The 19,091-nt window shown below is 38.8% G+C and overlaps 1 protein-coding gene across 4 annotated transcripts in view; it reads right to left on the bottom strand.

Moving 5' to 3' along the window:
- The window catches only part of PDSS2 (decaprenyl diphosphate synthase subunit 2), a 285,207-nt gene that overhangs the window by 163,218 nt on the left and 102,898 nt on the right, over window positions 1–19,091 (bottom strand). For all 4 annotated transcript variants that reach the window (XM_007190653.2, XM_007190652.3, XM_057527999.1 and 1 more), the window contains exon 2: window positions 10,776–10,910. In XM_007190653.2, coding sequence (XP_007190715.1) covers window positions 10,776–10,910 — 135 coding nt within the window. The remainder of the gene's footprint in view (window positions 1–10,775; window positions 10,911–19,091) is intronic.

The raw sequence follows: 19,091 nt of genomic DNA, 5'->3' as shown, positions 1-19,091 counted from the left end.
TGGAACACAATCAATAGGAATATGTAATCAAACTGCACATGCTTTCATCTCCTGAGATCTCTCTGAAAAGGAGCTGAGATATCTTTAGGAAATTATCTTCAAAAGCCTACTCTGAATTCAATTATTCAGCATAATCATTTTATTTTTTTAAAGTCTTCGTGTTGCCTTTTTAAAAAAAAATTAATTAATTAATTAATTTTTGGCTGCGTTGGGTCTTCGTTGCTGCGCGTGGGCTTTCTCTAGTTGCAAGGAGTGGGGGCGACTCTTCGTCACGGTGCGTGGGCTTCTCATTGCAGTGGCTTCTCTTGTTGCAGAGCATGGGCTCTAGGTACGCAGGCTTCAGTAGTTGTGGCTCGTGGGCTCTAGAACGCAGGCTCAGTAGTTGTGGCTCACAGGCTTAGTTGCTCTGCGGCATGTGGGATCTTCCCAGACCAGGGCTTGAACCCGTGTCCCCTGCATTGGCAGGCAGATTCTTAACCACTGCGTCACCAGGGAAGCCCAGCATAATCATTTTAAATCACTGTCAATTCCTCATTTTCGAGGTTCTTGTAGTACAAAAAGATACATTTCTTAAATAGGTTGTTATTGCTTTATAAGTATGAAATATAACTTTCTTTTAATTTTCAAGTTTATTTTAATTGGATTTTCTTTATTTAAAAAAAGAAATATTACAAATAAAGTTCCCTTTGACTACCCCCTATACCTGTTTCCAAACCATTCCCCCTCCCCACTTCCTCCAACCATAGTTATCATCAGGTGGGTGAAGTTTCTTCCAGACTTTTTCCTATGCATTTACACATGCCATCTTTTTTTCTTTTGGCTGCATTGGGTCTTAGTTGCAGCACATGGGATCTTTGATGAGGCATGCGGGTTCTTTTCTTTCACTGTAGTGCATGGGCTCTTCATTGCAGCTCTTGGGCTTCTCTCTAGTTGTGGCGTGCGAGTTTTCTCTCTCTAGTTGTGGCGTGCGGGCTCCAGAGCGTGTGGGCTCTGTAGTTTGCAGCACGCGGGCTCTCTCAATGAGGTGCGCAAGCTCAGTAGTTGTGGTGCGCAGGCTTAGTTGCTCCGCGGCATGTGGGACCAGGGATCGAACCTGCGTCCCCTGCATTGGAAGGCGGATTCTTTACCACTGGACCATTAGGGAAGTCCCCTACACATGCTATCTTAAAAAAAATAAATAACCATAACTTTTAAAATGCTATCTATTTCAATATTAATCATTTCACATTAATAAAACTGAGCCCTAAATCAATAATATAATCAACACGTTCCTACTTAAGTGTCATTTCTTATGGTGTTTTCTGATTTGGTCAATCACCAAGAGAAATATGGTTTGTTAATTCTGTTTGGCATTTTTAAGTGCCAGACAAATTCTAATATGCAGTGTGAAGGTGAGGATTGATAGTCACAGCCTATTGTTACTATAATTAGAAGTCATCAGAAGCTAATTAGTACCACATTAAAAATGATAAATTATGAACCATAATATTTGCAGCTAAGACCTAGTCCAATTCCCTAAATTTAAAGATTTATTAAAAAAAAAAAAAAGACTTGCCTCTTTCACAGCTTTATATTCTCCACTTGTCTTTGTAAATTATATAGGCCTCCAAGTATTCCACCACCACTTCCTCTAACAGCACGCCAAGCCTGACCAATTTTCACTTAAAGGAGAAAGTAATGTTAAGGTCAGTAATCTGATTATAAGATGTTTTCTAGATTAACTTAGTTATATTTATAATGCCTTTTTTCTGATTAGTCCTTTAAGCCCAACAATCACCTTTGCATGTTTAACCTTAGTCATTAATTTAATCTTAATCAATTGAATGATACACTGAGTTAGAATTAGCACAGTTACCAAGAAATTGATAGTGTCCATTTTAACATGGATGGTAAACCTAAGAAAGTTAATCAAAAGATAGCATTTTGCTTCACTCCTGCTTTCTTTATTTATAAAACATTTAGAGTTTATGCATTTTCATAGGATATCTGACCATGTCAAAGAGGGCAAGAGATAAAAGTTTAAGTCAGCTCAGGGCCTCTAAGGCCCTCATTTTAATAGTAGGATAGAATTTCTAAGCTAACTACCAACACTCAACAAAAATTTTTACTAATTTTTAAGAAGTACATAAAATAAACATGTATAAATTAAAAATAATTCAGCCCAATGAAGAGGACAAAGAATGAACAAAGTCTTTCATCCCGTTTCCCTCCACAGCTGCCGCTCCCCAGAGGTGACCACTATTAACAGCTCTTTGTGTCTCCTTTGAGATATTTTTCATGCAAATAAAAATCCACTGCCCACCCAGTCAAGCCCAAAAAGGATCAAACTATAATACGTTTCTCAGTCTTGCTTTTCTTACATGTTCCTTGAGCTCTTTCCAGATCAGCATATACCGATCTCCTTAATTCTTTTAAACGATCCTTTGATACTCCCCTGCATCAATAACAACGTGTGCCCTCTTGGTGGACACTTCGGTTGTTTCCTTTGTTGCTGTTGTTCTTGCAAAGTATACTGCAAAGAGCATTCTTATACATACATCTTTGAGCACTTATGCTAATACATCAGTACACAATTTTGCTAAATCAAAGGGTAGCTGGATTAAAACAAAATTTACTGCTATTACCAAATTGTTCTCTAAGCAACTATACCTATTAACATCCCCACTAACAAAACATTCAAGTGCCTCTTCCTCACAAAGAAATGCTGAGTATCAAACCTTTTCATCTTTGCCAATCTGACAGGGGGAAACTATGATTTTTAAAAAATTTGCCCTGTATGATGAGGTCCAGTCTTTTCCCCCTTTTGTTTACTAACCATCTATGAGTTTTCTTCACTGAACAGCCTGTTCATGTCTTTTGTCCATATCTGTGTTGTACTATGTTCTTCCTGATTCATAAGATCTTCAACTGATTTGTTTATTAAAACTCGGACCCTTGTCATGTATGCTGCAAATATTTTTATAATTTTGGCACTTATCTTTGGACTTTATGGGAATTTTTTTCCATTGAAGAATTCTTTTTTAATGAAGTCAAATGTGTTAATCTTTTTGTTTATAGGTCCAGAGTGTTGAAACATTTTAGAAAGGTCTTCCTTGCTTCAAGATTAAATAATAATAACAATAATAATAGATATTATTATTCAGCTGTAACCAAATAGTCACTGACTGTCATCCATGTGCTAGGAACATGCTGAATGCTGGGCTAGTATGAAGAAAACACATCATCTGAACTATGTTTAATGGCACATAGAGCACACAGTCTTCTTTTATCAGCACTACAAATAAATACAGAAAAAGATCAGTCTATAATTTTATTCCTATTCATCAGCTCACCTGCCACTCAGAAGCCAAATAAGTAGTAAGATAAAAGTACTTGCTTTACAAATAGACTTGGCATGCTTTAAAATTCACTAGTACCCACATGTACCCCGGCCAACAGACCATCTAAAAGGCGAAAATAACAATCACTTTACCCCTGACTCATTTAATACTTTTTCATTCTTGCATGTTCTACTTATCACAATTTATCTCTAGCAAACAGAGACAGAGAACGGTGAGCAAGAAGAAGGTGGCAGCATGTGAGAAATCCGATAAAGGACACAAAGCAGCATGACAGGGGTCTGGAATAACAATAATAGACAACACTTGTTAAGCACAGTCTACACACAAGGCACTGTTCTAAGTGTTTTATTCATATTATCTTCTTTAATCCACTCAACAAACCTATGAGGTACAGAGAGGTGACCTAACTTGTCTGGGGTCACATAGCAAATAAGTGATAGATTTAAACTAAGGCAATTTATAACCAACATGATATACTTCTTCCCCTACTTGATCACTTAATGTAGGATCTCAGAAAGTTACTTCATCTTTTTGAGTCTCAGTTTTCTGGTTGGTGACTCTGTTATTTCTGCCTCACAGAGTCCCCATTAGGGTTCAAAGTTAGGTACCCTAACATAAAATAGCGTTTACCAAACTGTTTTGCAGCATTCTACAAGATGTACTGCTGACAGTCAAAAAAAAAAAATCATAGTTTCCCCCTCTCAGATTGGCAAAGATTAAAAGGGTTACAGGGTTTTATAGTAAAATAACTGGGAAACAGTATCTCTTCTTAAAGATTCGTGATGCATGTCACATGTACCTAACAATTCTTCAGATTTCTGAAATGAAGCAATCTTTTGGCATGCCCAAGTTTATCTGACCACAGGACCTTCTGTCCCACTGACGACCTAGTAAAACCTTCATCCCTAATGAAGCACAAATTGGGAAATGTTGGTAGAAAACGGCATGAGATCAAAGGACCTAATGAGTCTGTGTCTGAGTCTGGCTTGGCCAACTGCTAACCTCTTGTTTTAGGTAAAGACTCCTTAACCTCTCCAGGTCTCTGTTTTCCCTCTCAGCAATCACCTAGACTACTTCAATAATTCCTTGGCTGGTTCTCTCTACCTCTTGGACCTCAACTCTCTGGGTTATCTTCTCAACTAATTACATTCTATAGTACAGATATATTAATGTGACTCCTTTGCTTAAAGACCTTTATAATAGCTATGAATAAGAATAAACACTTAGGGGCTTCCCTGGTGGCGCAGTGGTTGAGAATCTGCCTGCCAATGCAGGGGACACGGGTTTGAGCCCTGGTCTGGGAAGATCCCACATGCCGCGGAGCAACTGGGCCCGTGAGCCACAATTACTGAGCCTGTGCGTCTGGAGCCTGTGCTCCGCAACAAGAGAGGCCGCGATAGTGAGAGGCCCGCGCACCGCGATGAAGACTGGCCCCTGCTTGCCACAACTAGAAGAAAGCCCTTACACAGAAACGAAGACCCAACACAGCCATAAATAAATAAATTAAAAAAAAAAAAGAATAAACACTTAGAGAATGCTTACTATGCTATGCATTACTCTATTCACTCATTTAATTCTTAAAACCATTCTCTGAAATGTGAGAGCTGAAATCTGAGGCACAGCTAATAGGTGATATAGTCTGTTTCCAGATTCCAAGTCTATTCTGCTGCCTCTTGGATGGCTCCCCACTGTTTCTCCAGGATATAGCTCTAATTCCTTAGGCCCTTCACAATTCAACTTCAACCTTTCTTTTCTACACCATCTCCTCATCAGTATTCTGTAATATATTAGTTTGCCAGCACTATGAGGGAAGAACTTGTTCTAGGTCCCTCTCCTTGGCTTGAAAAAAAAACCATTTTCATGTTCACAGGGTGTGCTGCTGGTATATGCATGTTTGTGTCCAAATTTCCCCTTTTTTAAAATAAGGACACTAAATTAGGGTCCATTCTAATAACCCCATTTTAACTTGATTATATCAATAAAGACCCTATCTCCAAATAAGTCCACATTGTGAGGAACGAGGGGTTAGGACTTCAACATATGAATTTTGGTGGGGACACAATTCAATCCATAACATCTATATACATGAACCTGGTCTCTATTATGTAAATTCATACATTCATATAACAATTATGTACTAAGTGCCCACTACAGTGTCAGCACCCTGTGGGCCCTGCTATGTACTATGTACCAGACCACATGTCTTTGGTCAGTCTGTTCCTTACTTCCTTTGCCTAGAACGCAACCACCTTTTACCAAACCCCTTGACTACCTGCTTTCTTCCAACTGACAACCTCCTAGTTACCTTCAAAACCCACTTATAAATTCCCTATTTTGTAAAGTTCAAATGGTCTCTTTCTCTGAAATTTTCTCCTTTCCTCTCCCAACATATTTAATTGCTGCAAAGAATTCCGTTTATACTTTACTTACAGTATCTATAGCATCATATTACAATTGTTTGTAAACTTGTATGTTCCCTGGCTTGATGCTAATAAGGTCACGGAGGGTAAATACTATACAGTATTCAGCTTGTATCTCCTGCACTAAGCATAGTGCCTGGAACACCACACAGTAATTGCTTAATAAGAGTTTGTTTAATGAGTGATCAAAGGAGGGTGTTCAATTTAACAAGACCCAATAGGAAAAAATTGAAGGAGGAACATCTAGAGACACAGAGACCCAACAGACAACTATTGCTAAAATCTAAACGTGAAATAGGGCTTCCCTGGTGGTGCAGTGGTTAAGAATCTGCCTGCCAATGCAGGGGACATGGGTTCGAGCCCTGGTCCAGGAAGATCCCACATGCCGCGGAGCAAATAAGCCCGTGCACCACAACTACTGAAGCCTGCGCACCTAGAGCCTGTGCTCCACAACAGGAGAAGCCACTGCAATGAGAAGCCCACATACTGCAATGAAGAGTAGCCCCAGCTCGCTGCAACTAGAGAAAGCCCACGCGCAGCAATGAAGACCCAACGCAGCCAAAAATAAAATAAATAGATAAATAAGTTTTTAAAAATAAAATAAATAAATAAACATGAAGTAACAAAGACCTGTAACAGGAGAGTGGAAAGTTAACTGAAAGAAAAAGAGACCTGGAGAAACTTGTGAGTTGGTGGTTTATTAGACACAGAAGATAAAAGAGTGGGAGTAACCAAGGATTACCAAATTCACTGGGATAACTGGGTGACAGAAACAGCAAAATATTAATTAAGGTGTCACTGTTATTAACAGATAAACCCTAAAGTTTAAGTGGTTGAACAAACAGATTTTTCCTCTCACACATCAAGTCAACATGGATATTCCTGATGGACAGGTGGCTCTCCTCCAAGGGGTGCAGGTACCTTTCATCTTGAATTGGTCACTTCCAAAATCACCTGCTTAAGGTATACGGCAAATGTAAGATTTTTATGGTCAGGAAATTGTAAATTTCATTTATGCTTATATTTTATTGGCTAGATCTCATTCATATGGCCCAGCCAACTGCAAGGGAAGGCTGGGAAATGTAGTCTAGCTGAATACTCAGGAAGAAAAGAAAATGTGCTTGGCAAACTTGTTTTAGTCGCTTCTAATACAGTTAACAAGAGGTGGTAGGAAATTTCAGGGAATGAAGGTAGAGTGAAAATCTGTGGTCTGTTTATAATTGCTAGTTAGATGAGAAATATTTGAGTCAGGTCTTCCTAAACCAACTGAGAAAATTGAACCATTAGTCACAAAATTCACCGGCGTTTCTTTAAATGTAATAATCATGTAACACTAGAGAAGTCTATACTTTGTTATGCTATGTATTATATATTACATTATCTATCTTTTGTACACAGAATATAAACATCTTATCATTAAGAATAAGTTATGGGCTTCCCTGGTGGAGCAGTGGTTGAGAATCTGCCTGCCAATGCAGGGGACATGGGTTCGAACCCTGGTCTGGGAAGATCCACATGCCACGGAGCAACTAGGCCCGTGAGCCACAATTACTGAGCCTGCGCGTCTGGAGCCTGTGCTCCACAACAAGAGAGGCCGCGATAATGAGAGGCCCGCGCACCGCGATGAAGAGTGGCCCCCACTTGCCGCAACTAGAGAAAGCCCTCGCACAGAAATGAAGACCCAACACAGTCATAAATTTAAAAAAAAAAAAAAAAAGTTATAAACATTTTCTCAGTTGTGGCTAGGGATGCTTGTAAATTTAGTAATACTTTTTTTTGCCTGATCACCTTTGTAACCAATTTTTAAAGTCAGGGTCGGGTCGGTGGAATAAACCTAAAGTCCATGGTCTTGCTTGAAAAAGGTTATGGCAGATGTTTACAGTGCATTTTTATAAATGTGACTCACCTGTTTTTCAAAATGTAGTTATTACATTTTAGCCTAAATTCTGCCTCTCTTGGCCATTATATGATAAGTTCACGAGACACATCCACAAGATACACCCAGCAGTTATATCCTTAGGCCAAACAAAAGAGGTCACCTAGCTCACTTTTGTTCCCTTAGGTAATTTACTCAGGTTTCATTAACTGACATCAAAGTCAAGTTTATGAGAGAAAAACACCAAAAATGTAAATCCCAGTAGTTTAGAGGTGAATTTAAAAGCTCCCAAATCAGTACTTCCCTCAAATGTTAAATAATTCACTGTGGCATTATAGATACAAGCCTCCAGCAAAAGTTACACTTGAACAATTAAGCTAGCAGGAGCCAAACAAATGACTTCAGGGATAGAGAAACAAATGAACGGTTTCTCGTAGTAGTATGCCAAATTACATTTTCACATTAACCAGCGTGTAGAACACCCAAGCATCACCAATGACTTACTAGATAAAGTTTGATTACAGAAAAACAGCCCGGAACCACAAACCAGGATTATTCCCTAAATGTAACTGTGGATTCTATACACTTGGGTATGAAACCCATTTATGCCATTTGGAAAAATTTTATATTCATAATGTACCACCTACTCTTTTGCAGAGTTCTTTTACAACTGCTCATATTACAACGACCATCTACCAAATGCATTATGTTTCTGTAAAGGATCAGAAGGCGATGCAGCTATTTCTTAGAGGCTAAATAAGAAATTGGAAACATGAGGTCACAACATAGTGCACTGTGTACATACAATAAAGATAACAACATCTGCATAGTAGAAAGAAATACACTTTAGATTTAAATTCCAACTCTATCACTTTCTACCTAGAGGATTTTAGACAAGTCTTAATCTCAGCATTAGTTTCTTTTTCTATAAAATGGGGACGATTCACTTATGCAATAAATATTTACTGAACACCTATCATGTGTCAAATACTTCCAAGTGTTATTTTAGGATTAGTGATAGTAAACCATAGCTGGTATTCATTAGAGGCGTGTATGGCTACCCAGATGCAAGAGCAGATGACTGACCATGGACTTCCCTGGTGGTACAGTGGTTAAGAATCCACCTGCCAATGCAGGGAACATGGGTTCGAGCCCCGGTCCGGGAAGATCCCACATGCCGCGGAGCAACTAAGCCCGTGCGCCACAACTACTGAGCCCGCATCCCACAACAACTGAAGCCCGCACACCTAGAGCCTGTGCTCCACAACAAAGACAAGCCACCACAATGAGAAGCCCGTGCACCGCAACAAAGAGTAGCCCCCACTCGCTGCAACTAGAGAAAACCCACGCACAGCAACGAAGACCCAACTCAGCCAAGAATAAATAAATAAATTTAAAAAAAGAGCAGATGACTGACCAATAAAACGGTTAAAGTCGGAGACTGAAAAATCAATGGAGTTCCAAACAGGAAACAGAGATACATGGTTACAAGGTGATGTGAGGTCTAATTCCTTTCCAGGGACTAACAGGTTATTGGTATTCATTGTAGATGTTTATGTATTTTCTCTAATTATTTCAACTGAACTCAGCCAACAGCTTTTCTACAAAATTTATAGGGTAAGATTTTGAGCTCCAATTCAAACAGGTTGGGGAAGGATGTAGATAGATATATTGAAGATTTGCCAAGTTACTGTCCGTTCATAAGTTTTCCTAGACATACTTAAGGGAAGACCTTTTTTGGTATACTAATTTAATGGCTAGTCTAATCTACAAGTGAAATAAATTTTTTGAATCAGACTAGAAAAGCTGAATAAAATTAAGAAGAAAAAAAACCCCAACAAAACATGAGATTTGGAAGAAAGAGAACTATAGTTAGAGCCTGAACTTTTCCTCATTTGCTGGTCATGTCACCTTGAAAAACATCTCAAGGCTTCTGAAACTCAGTTTTCTCAAGAGTAAAATAAGTATAACGACAATTCTTACCTATGGAATTGTTGTAAGGATCAAATGGGATAACTGTCATTAAAATGATCAGTAACCTACAAAGCACTAAATAAATATAAATTATCTCAGAGTGAACAGGAACTGAAAATGATCCCAAGATATTTCTTCTAGTGAAGACACTTACGTGGATCAATGGTAAACGCTCTGCAAAATTACCCTGGCTAGAGGAGAGGCCATTTGTAACCCCAACAGTGATAATTTTTGCTTGCTTGTTAATGAAGAAGGTCACTGGACTTCATAGCAGGCAAGTTAGTCATCTTTAATTATTACAGAAGAAAAAAAACATTTATGGGTAAGATTACCAGGAATTTTAAAAAAATCTAAGATGTGGATTTGTTTTTAAAGTAAATCAATAAAAGATATATTAACCGTAAGCCAAAGTTTCTAGAAATACTTCTTTTTGTGAGGAAAATTTTCCTGTCACCTGTGTTTCCGGCTGGTTTTAATTTCAGGTGCCCAAGTCCACTTGCAGACTATTACTTCCATACAGGCTTTTAACACAGTGTCAAGTATACTGCTAAGATCTGATATATTATTACTAAAAAACATGCAGTCATTTAAAAAAGCAAAACTTAAAATTTAAAGTTTGTTTTATATGCAGCAAAAATGACTGATATGTACTCATATATTTATTTTTTAATCTAAACGTGTGAGATGTAAAAGTTTCTTATTCCAGTCACTTTAATAAAAACCTCTTCACCATAAAAATAAGCAAAATAAAATAAATGATATAGCACTGAAGTAGACATCTCCTAAAATGGTAGTTGCATCATTATATATACAACTAAGTTATCATATTGAGTAGGTTTAAAAATCATGAATCCTGGACTAAATGACATAGAGTTCTGTAAAGAAAAACAATGATACCATGATGAGGCAGGAGGGTAGTGTTCAATAGGAAAGTTTAAATGCTCACGGCAGAAATGAAAGTATTAGACACAAAATTTACCAGAGTTACATACAAAGCAGCTAAGCCTATTAGATTTGTTAAGAATAATAAAAATCCATGTTTTAACTTTACAAAATATTTTAATCTATCTTTGAATCAGAGAATGACAAAAAACTAAACAGTGATTTCTACAGACCACTGTAAGAAAACACGCTTTACAGAGCAATGTCAAAATTTCTTCTTACCATGAATAGATACCGCTGACCATGTCATAGCTCTGACATGAAGCATTCACACTGCTGGGTCCAGCTGCCTTAGAAATAAGTAGCACCACCAAGCCCCTCAACTGGAGGTTATTCTGGCTGTCGTGTACAAGGCCCCTGCCAACAAGTAAAGAAAGAAGAGGATTAACACACCTTCACAAAATCAGTCAGATCAAATTAGAGAATTGCTGCAAATACACCCATGCTTCCAAAATCAGACAATGGGACTTGTTGAAAAGAAATAGGATTGGTGGAAGAAAGAGTTAACAGGAGGAAGCAACAAGTTCAGGAAACAACTAGAGAAACCCATGGCTGGTTTTGAAAGTGACAATCTCAAAATTGTGAGGCCTAATGATTTGGCTTCCTCCTCTTTCTGGGTTTTCCCACTGTCTATACCCTACCACGCAATCTTAACCATTTGCTCTGATAATGAGAGGAACCCATAGTTTTAAACTGTTTGTTCTGTGGTAGTTGCCAGCAGGTGAAATACAAATTGTATGGCTTGGATGAAGTGGTATTATGTGGCGATGATGCTGGTAAGGGGAAGTGGTAAAAAATGGTTTCTGTCTTCACAAGTAGAAAATTTATTTGAGAAGTAAAATGGAAATGAATGCCATGGGCAAATATCTTGCCATTTCTTATTTTTTATGCAAAGAATAATCATTCTAGACAATGTTAGTCTTTAACATAGAATGTAATTTTTTTTGCTATGAGGATTGAATTTTTATAATTTTTACTACAACTAAGGTCAGGAATACTTTCTAAGATTACATGTTTGTTTAAGTATCGCAAATGGTTGTCATACAAGAACTAAATGGCATCATTAAAAAAAGAAAAAAAGACAGAAAACTATGGGTAACATATTATAATAAATTAATATTTAGAACAATGTTCATGAGCATTAATCAAATAGGTTATACTAAAGTATACATAAATAATAAATAAATATAATTCTTGAATGTGGTGAAAACAGTAAAAATTTTTTTATTAATTTGTATTGGAGTATAGTTGATTTACAATGCTGTGTTAGTTTCTGCTGTACAGCAAAGTGAACCAGTTATATGTATACATATATCCACTTTTTTTTAGGTTCTATTCCCATATAGGTCATTACAGAGTATTGAGTAGACTTCCCTGTGCTATACAGTAGGTTCTTATTAGTTATGTATTTTATATATAGTAGCATGTATATATGTCAACCCCAATCTCCCAATTTATCCCTCCCCACCTTTCCCCCTTGGTAACCATAAGTTTGCTTTCCAAATCTGTGACTCTGTTTCTAAAAACAGTAAAATTTTGTATTTTAATACTTTACTGAATTATTAAGACTTCCTTGGGTGAATTCTGAACAATGAATTCATTTAAAGTAAGTTAACATAGCCAAAATTAATGAGTCAGTCCATTACTTAAGAAAATTTTCACCCTTCATGCCTCCAAATAAATTTTTAAAAGGGTCCCTTCTTGCTCTTTCAATAGTTTCAAAATAAGACAGATCTTCAGGCTCTCTGCAAGACAACAGTTACAGCTCTTTCTCTACTTATATTTTCTCCTTAATCTAGTAAGTGACCTTCAGCAAGTTAGAGGGGTTAATGATTTTTACAAAGAAGTTCTAATTTCTGTTAATTTAAGGTAATTAAGCTATATTATAGTAGAAACAAATAATCACCAGAAATGTCCAAAGCTCTGTATTATTATGTAACAAGCTACTTAAATCCTACAGACCTGAACGGTCGGGAGGCTGGGAAGCACCTTATTTTGGAAGAAGAAAATGTAAAATGGGAGCGCTCTCCAAATTTTTTGCTTTGAATTACAGATTTTAACTTATGCTACTAGACCCTTATTTATGTATTACCTGAGGTAAATAATAATAATATTAAAGAGAAGCTCTGAATTGGCTCCTAATTCTAGAAAGGGAAAAGAGGAAGGTGAGGATGTGTGTGTGGCTGTGTGTTTGGGCAGTTGAGCCTGGTTAGGAATGAAGGATGTGAAGGTAAGAACTCATATCCTCTAATGAAGGATATGAGGGTAACAACTCTGACAGCTGGCCAAGTCACGCTGAAGAAATAGTCCTGGTAACAGTTCTGACAACACCTTCCTCAAATTTCTCAGAGAGGGGACCTTTCACAGAGGACACATTCATCATCATCATCATCATCATCAAAATACAACAGCAGCAGCAGCAACAACAAATCCTTACATAGGACTTTATATATGCCAGGGACTATTCTAAGCATTTTACTATATATTAATTAAATTAATTCACAACAACTCTATGAGGAAGGTACCACAATTATTTTGATTTTACAGATGAGGAGAATGAGGCACACAGAGAGATCAAGCAACTTGTCCAAGGTACCACAGACAGCAGGCGTTAGAGCCTTGATAGAGCCAGAATGTGAACCCAGGACACCTGGCCCTAGAGTCTATATACATGCTTACCCATTATGCTATAGTGATTCTCCATCTGCTTCACCTCATGTACCAACTATTTGCTAAGTCAGTAGAATAGTGACCGCTTTAGAACCAGGTTTGAAAAATCCTTCTGCCGTTTATTAGCTGTATGACTCAGACTATCACCTCTTCTGTAAAATGAGATTAACAACATCTACTTTCTGTAGTCATTGTATGGAACAGACAACGTGAGTGAAGCATAAACCACTGTGGAAGCACATGGAAGGTGATAAGGTGATCAGAAAACTACATCTCTCTCATTACTTTTTTAAAAAAATTAATTAATTAATTAATTTAGGCTACATTGGGTCTTCGTTGCTGTGCACAGGCTTTCTCTCTAGTTGTGGCGAGCGGGGGCTACTCTTTGTTGTGGTGTGCGGGCTTCTCACTGCGGTGGCTTCTCTTGTTGCGGAGCACGAGTTCTAGGCACGCGGGCTTCAGTAGTGGTGGCACGCAGGCTCAGTAGTTGTGATACACAGGCTTAGCTGTTTCGTGGCATGTGGGATCTTCCCAGACCAGGGCTCGAACCCGTGTCCCCTGCATTGGCAGGCGGATTCTTAACCACTGTGCCACCAGGGAAGTCCCTCTCCTTATTACTTTTTTGCCATCTATTTTTTCTCAACTCTTATATTTTCTTTTTCTTTTACTGTTTCTCCTTCTATCTCTCAAAGTCTTACCCACTACCAGCATATATAATTTCCTATAAATGCTGTTTCCTTTTCTAACGTTAGAATCTTTTTTTTTAGAAAAGAAATCTAAACTTTTCTAACTTTAGAATCCCTAGGATTCTAAACTTGCAGAGTTAATGTTTCATATAGTCCAGGTCATACTTCACCTGGAACACTATGATTTATTCTGAGTGCCTCTCTTAAGGAGAAATACTGACAAGCTGGAGCATATCCAGAAGATGGTGAAATCATATACTGCCACATGCTTGGCTGACCAAAAAAAAAAAAAAAAATGAATGCTAGCTTGGAGAACAGTAAAGTTGGTGTTCTCAAATTTATGCAGTCAAAAATGTAGTAAATGCTTACTACATGTCAGGTACAGTGCTAAACAGAGAGTGGAGGACATGATGGTGAGCAATGGTGAGCTGTGGTCTCCCTTCTTGTGGATAATACAGTCTGGATTTAAAATAATAATAAAATGCGGCATGAGCTACTTTAGGAGATGAACAAGGGCAACTAACATCGGCACAGAGAAAGGGCAACTAACCTAAGCAGGGGTGAAGGAGTGGTGAAAGGGACCTCCCTGAGACCTAAAGGATGAGACGAAGTAGTCAGGGGAGCTGAAGCAAGGAGGGGAAGTGAAAAAAGAGTGTTCTAGAGAGGAGACAATATGTGTGAAAGTTTGGAGGAGAAAGAGGACACAGCTGTCTCCAGAATCAATAGGGCAGGAACACAGTGTGTGAAGGGCAAGGCTGGGAGAATTAAAGCTAGAGGAGTACATGATGACTGTCTGCTCATCTGAAAGGGTACCATAAGGATAGGCGATAGACCTGGTAAGTATTACTTTAGTAGAGACTGACACTAATAGACAGAAAATATAGCTGGTGAATTTTGGCTCGACATGAAGAAATTAAAAAACAGAGGAGTCTCTGTTGATGCTGAGTCCCTTGAGAATAAAGATGTTTAAGAAGCTGCACAGCCTCTGATACAACACATTAGAGGGAAGCCTGGACTATTCAACATCTGGGTTTTTCTCTTACTCTGTGATTCTTTATTATCTCACTTTACTACATTTAATTATCTAGGGCTTCCCTGGTGGCGCAGTGGTTGAGAATCTGCCTGCCAATGCAGGGGACACGGGTTCGAGCCCTGGTCTGGGAAGATCCCACATGCCGTGGAGCAACTGGGCCCTTGAGCCACAATTACTGAGCCTGCGCGTCTGGAGCCTGTGCTCCGCAACAGGGGAGGCCACGATAGTGAGAGGCCCGTGCACCGCGATGAAGAGCGGCCCCTGCTTTCCGCAACTAGAGAAAGCCCTCGCACAAAAAACGAAGACCCAACACAGCCATAAATAAATAAATAAATAAATAAATAAACCCAAAGTTAAAAAAAAAAAATTGCTTTAAAAAAAAAATTATCGGGCTTCCCTGGTGGCGCAGTGGTTGAGAATCTGCCTGCTAATGCAGGAGACACGGGTTCGAGCCCTGGTCTGGGAAGATCCCACATGCCACGGAGCAGCTGGGCCCGTGAGCCACAGCTGCTGAGCCTGCGCGTCTGGAGCCTGTGCCCCGCAACGGGAGGGGCCGCGATAGTGAAAGGCCCGCGCACCGCGATGAAGAGCGGTCCCCGCACCGCGATGAAGAGTGGCCCCCACTTGCCGCAACTAGAGAAAGCCCTCGCACGAACCGAAGACCCAGCACAGCCAAAAATAAATAAATAAATAAATAAATAAATAAAATTAAAAAAAAAAAAATTATCTAATACTCTACAATATGTATAATAAGTATAAAAATTGGGAGAATTCGTTAACATCATCAAAGTGTCATAAACGAAAGCAATATTTAGTATCTTGTAATCTTTATCACTAAAATTCTACAGAATTGTTTTCCTTTCACTAATATATATTTTAAAAAAAAAACCCCAAATCCTTTATCATTCATTCAACTAATGCAGACCAAAAACCTTCCATACATCAGGCACTGTGCTTGGCATAGATGTCATGGTGAGCAAAACCAGGCACAGAGCTTGTGAAGCTTACAACCTAGTGGAAGAGACTGGTAATAATGAAAGAATGACAAATAAATGTAAAATTACAATAGTAATAAATACCACAAAGGAAAAAGAGAGATGATGCTGTGAGAGCTTACAACTGGGAACTAGCCTAGCAGGGAAAGTCAGAGGCTTCCTTAGGAAATGATGACCGAGTTGACACCCAAAGGAAGATGTAAAAGAGGGGTGTGGGAAGAGAATAGGTAAGGGGAGTGTCTCCACAGCACAAGAATGAGCACATGCAAGGCTGAGTACACTGTACAAAATGAGGCTAGAGGCAGACAGAGACCAGACCACACAGGTCAAACAGGCCATGATTGGATGTTAGCTCTTTATCCAAAGAGCAATGTGAAGCCACCACAGTAACTTAAGCATCTGGTCATGTAATCAGATATTTTTTTAAAAAATACAAAAAAAGAAAGAAAAAAGAAAAACTTCTATCATCAGTGTGGAAAAATGACTTAGGTGTGTGTTTGGGTGGGGGGACAAAGTGGATATGAGGAGACCGGTTAGAAAGCTTTTGTGGCAGTCAATGAGAAATATGGGGGTAGCTTGGTGGACAAACAAGAGGTGTAGCAAATCTAAAGTAATATTTCAACTCAATTTAAATATATGTCAGATACTATGTAGTCCTGGGAAATTAGCTAATATAGATATATCACTAATTTAAAATAATATTCTGAAAAGTCTGTAAGTTGAATTTTGGGGGGACAAACTTGGCCTTCAAAATTGTGCTCCAGAGCTACAATAGATCAACAGTACACACGAATATTCTAATAGCTTTACAATTTCATGGAAATAAGGATTGAACAGGTGAACTCTGTGCAACCCAGCTCTATAGCCTTCTCACATTATGGCTTCTATGGCTAACTGCAGTTCCTACTGCATCATCCTATCTTTCCACAACTATTAACTAGTTTTTCTTCCTTAACCCTATCCTGTAAGTATTTCAAATCCTCAAATGACAGTTATGGCATCTTTCCATATTCTCTCAAATTCTATTTCTTCAACACTTATATACTAAGAGGTATACAAAGAAATAAGAGGTCTAATAAAAGAGCTATAATAATGTGTTCCAAAAATGGTTAAACTGTATAATATTAAGGAACAGATAACAAAGACAGTAGAGTAACAAAAAGCTACTCTTTTTATTACAAAAAGTAACAAAGGAAGAAAGAAAACCACTTCTTGCTATAGGTGTGCCTCACAGTAGAGACAGAATTCAGACTGCGCCTTAAAGATGGTCAAATTTCCCTGAGCAGAGAATGGAGGAAGAAGTGGGATGGAGTTATTGGAATGGAAAGAATGGTACTTTAGGAGAAAGGAACAGGTTAGAGTAATAAGCAGGTAAAAGTATGGCGAGCAGGCTCAGGAGCTGTGGGGCTGCCCATTTGGGCAATGTGTGAAGGTGAACAAGCCCAGAAGACAGCCTGAAGAGTGAAGGGCCTTGAAAGGTTTAGAGTCAGGGCTTCATTCTGCAGGCAATCTGAAGGCATGGATGATTTGTCAGCAAGGGAGTAATGTGATTAAAGCTAAAGACTAAAAGTGTTACTCTGGGCCTAATATTGTTACTCTGGCAATAGTGTGCTGGGTGCAGGGGAAAGGAAAGGGAAGATTAGTTAGGAGTAGTTTCTTCCAATATTCCAGGTGAGAGATAATGAGGGCCTAAATTAGGGTAGTGGCAGCAGGGATGGGAAAGAAGAGCTGAACGATGGCAGCAGCATGGAGGTGGATCAGGCTAGTCTGGCCAACTGACTGCACGAGGGAGGCATCAGGAAGGGATCAGGAAGGGATCAGGAAGCAAAGGAAAGACAAGGGCTGAATTTAAGATTCAAACCTGTTTGCCGGAGGTGATTTATGCTCAAGCAAGGACTGGAAAGAAAATGAGTGTTAATGGGGAATTAATGAGTTCAGTTTTGGACATGTTAACTTTGAATGCAAGAAGGACTTCCAGATGGAGATGCCCAGCAGGCACCTGGAAATGCTGCCGGTATAGATTTGGGAAGCATCTTCGTAGAGGATGATGGCTGAAGCAGTAGGAATTGATGGATGAGATTTTGGGGGGAGAAAAAGGAGAAAAGAAGGGGAAGGGAAGAGGGAAAAGGAAGGTACGGGAAGAGAAAGGGAATCTTAGACAACTCCTATATGTAGGGAACTGAGGAAGGATGAGTGACCCATGTGAAAGAACACAGTATGTCCACAAACAAATAAAAGGGGTCGCCACAGACACCCAGAAAGAAGAGTGAACATACATGCACAACAGAGGCAGAGAACTGTGTGCGGTGTACAGGAACTGGGGCCAGGTATTTGCCTCTTCCATGGGCTTTTAGAGTATTTATTATAAAGTTCTAGTTTGGCACTTAATACACTGAATAATAAAAATGACAAGAATGACACAGACAACAGTGCTTACAGCATACTATAATGCCAGGCATGCGCTGTTTTACATGCATACACTCTTATTCTCACAAAAACCACGTAAAGGAACTGGCAATATCTCTTTACAGATGAGGAGAATTAGCAAGCAGGCTTAGAGAACTTAAATAATTACTTGTTACACTAGTCAACTAGTAATATAAGTGCCAAGATTTAGACATAATTTGGACTCCAAAGTCCAGGAGCCTTTGCAGCCTTGCTATTTAATTATTTGTTCTCAGGTACTCCTCACGAAGCTATGAGAACCTTGAGGGCTCTCAGGCTTAGTTATCTTTGGATGCCCTGCACCAAGCAGAGTAACTGACACAGAGTAGGTCTCAAAAAATGCAAGATGAGAGAATAAATAACTTCCAAGAAGTAGAGAAGCAGGCACTATCGTAAACATCTTTCCCCAATAGACCTATTGCTATTCCAAACTTTCCTCATCTCTCCTATCATCCATTTGCTACATTCAACCATCCAGCTCTGAAGTCTTGAGTCCCACCTTCCTAAATCATAGTGGATTCTTTAAAAGTGACAGCCACACAGGAGAAAAGCCCCAATACATTCCAAGAAAACATGCTGAGATTTATTTTAATGCAATGTCGAAAAGTTACTGTATATAAGAATCATGTCATATCAAAGGACCTATCTTAAGTTTTAAATAGAGAGAACTCAATATACTGGAGTGTTTATGTGTTTTGTTTCTTCATTT

The sequence above is a fragment of the Balaenoptera acutorostrata genome, chromosome 14 (genome assembly GCF_949987535.1).
Source record: "Balaenoptera acutorostrata chromosome 14, mBalAcu1.1, whole genome shotgun sequence".
NCBI classification, from domain to species: domain Eukaryota; kingdom Metazoa; phylum Chordata; class Mammalia; order Artiodactyla; family Balaenopteridae; genus Balaenoptera; species Balaenoptera acutorostrata.
Note: the sequence above shows the minus strand (reverse complement) of the source record. Positions and strands in the feature narration are given on the sequence as shown.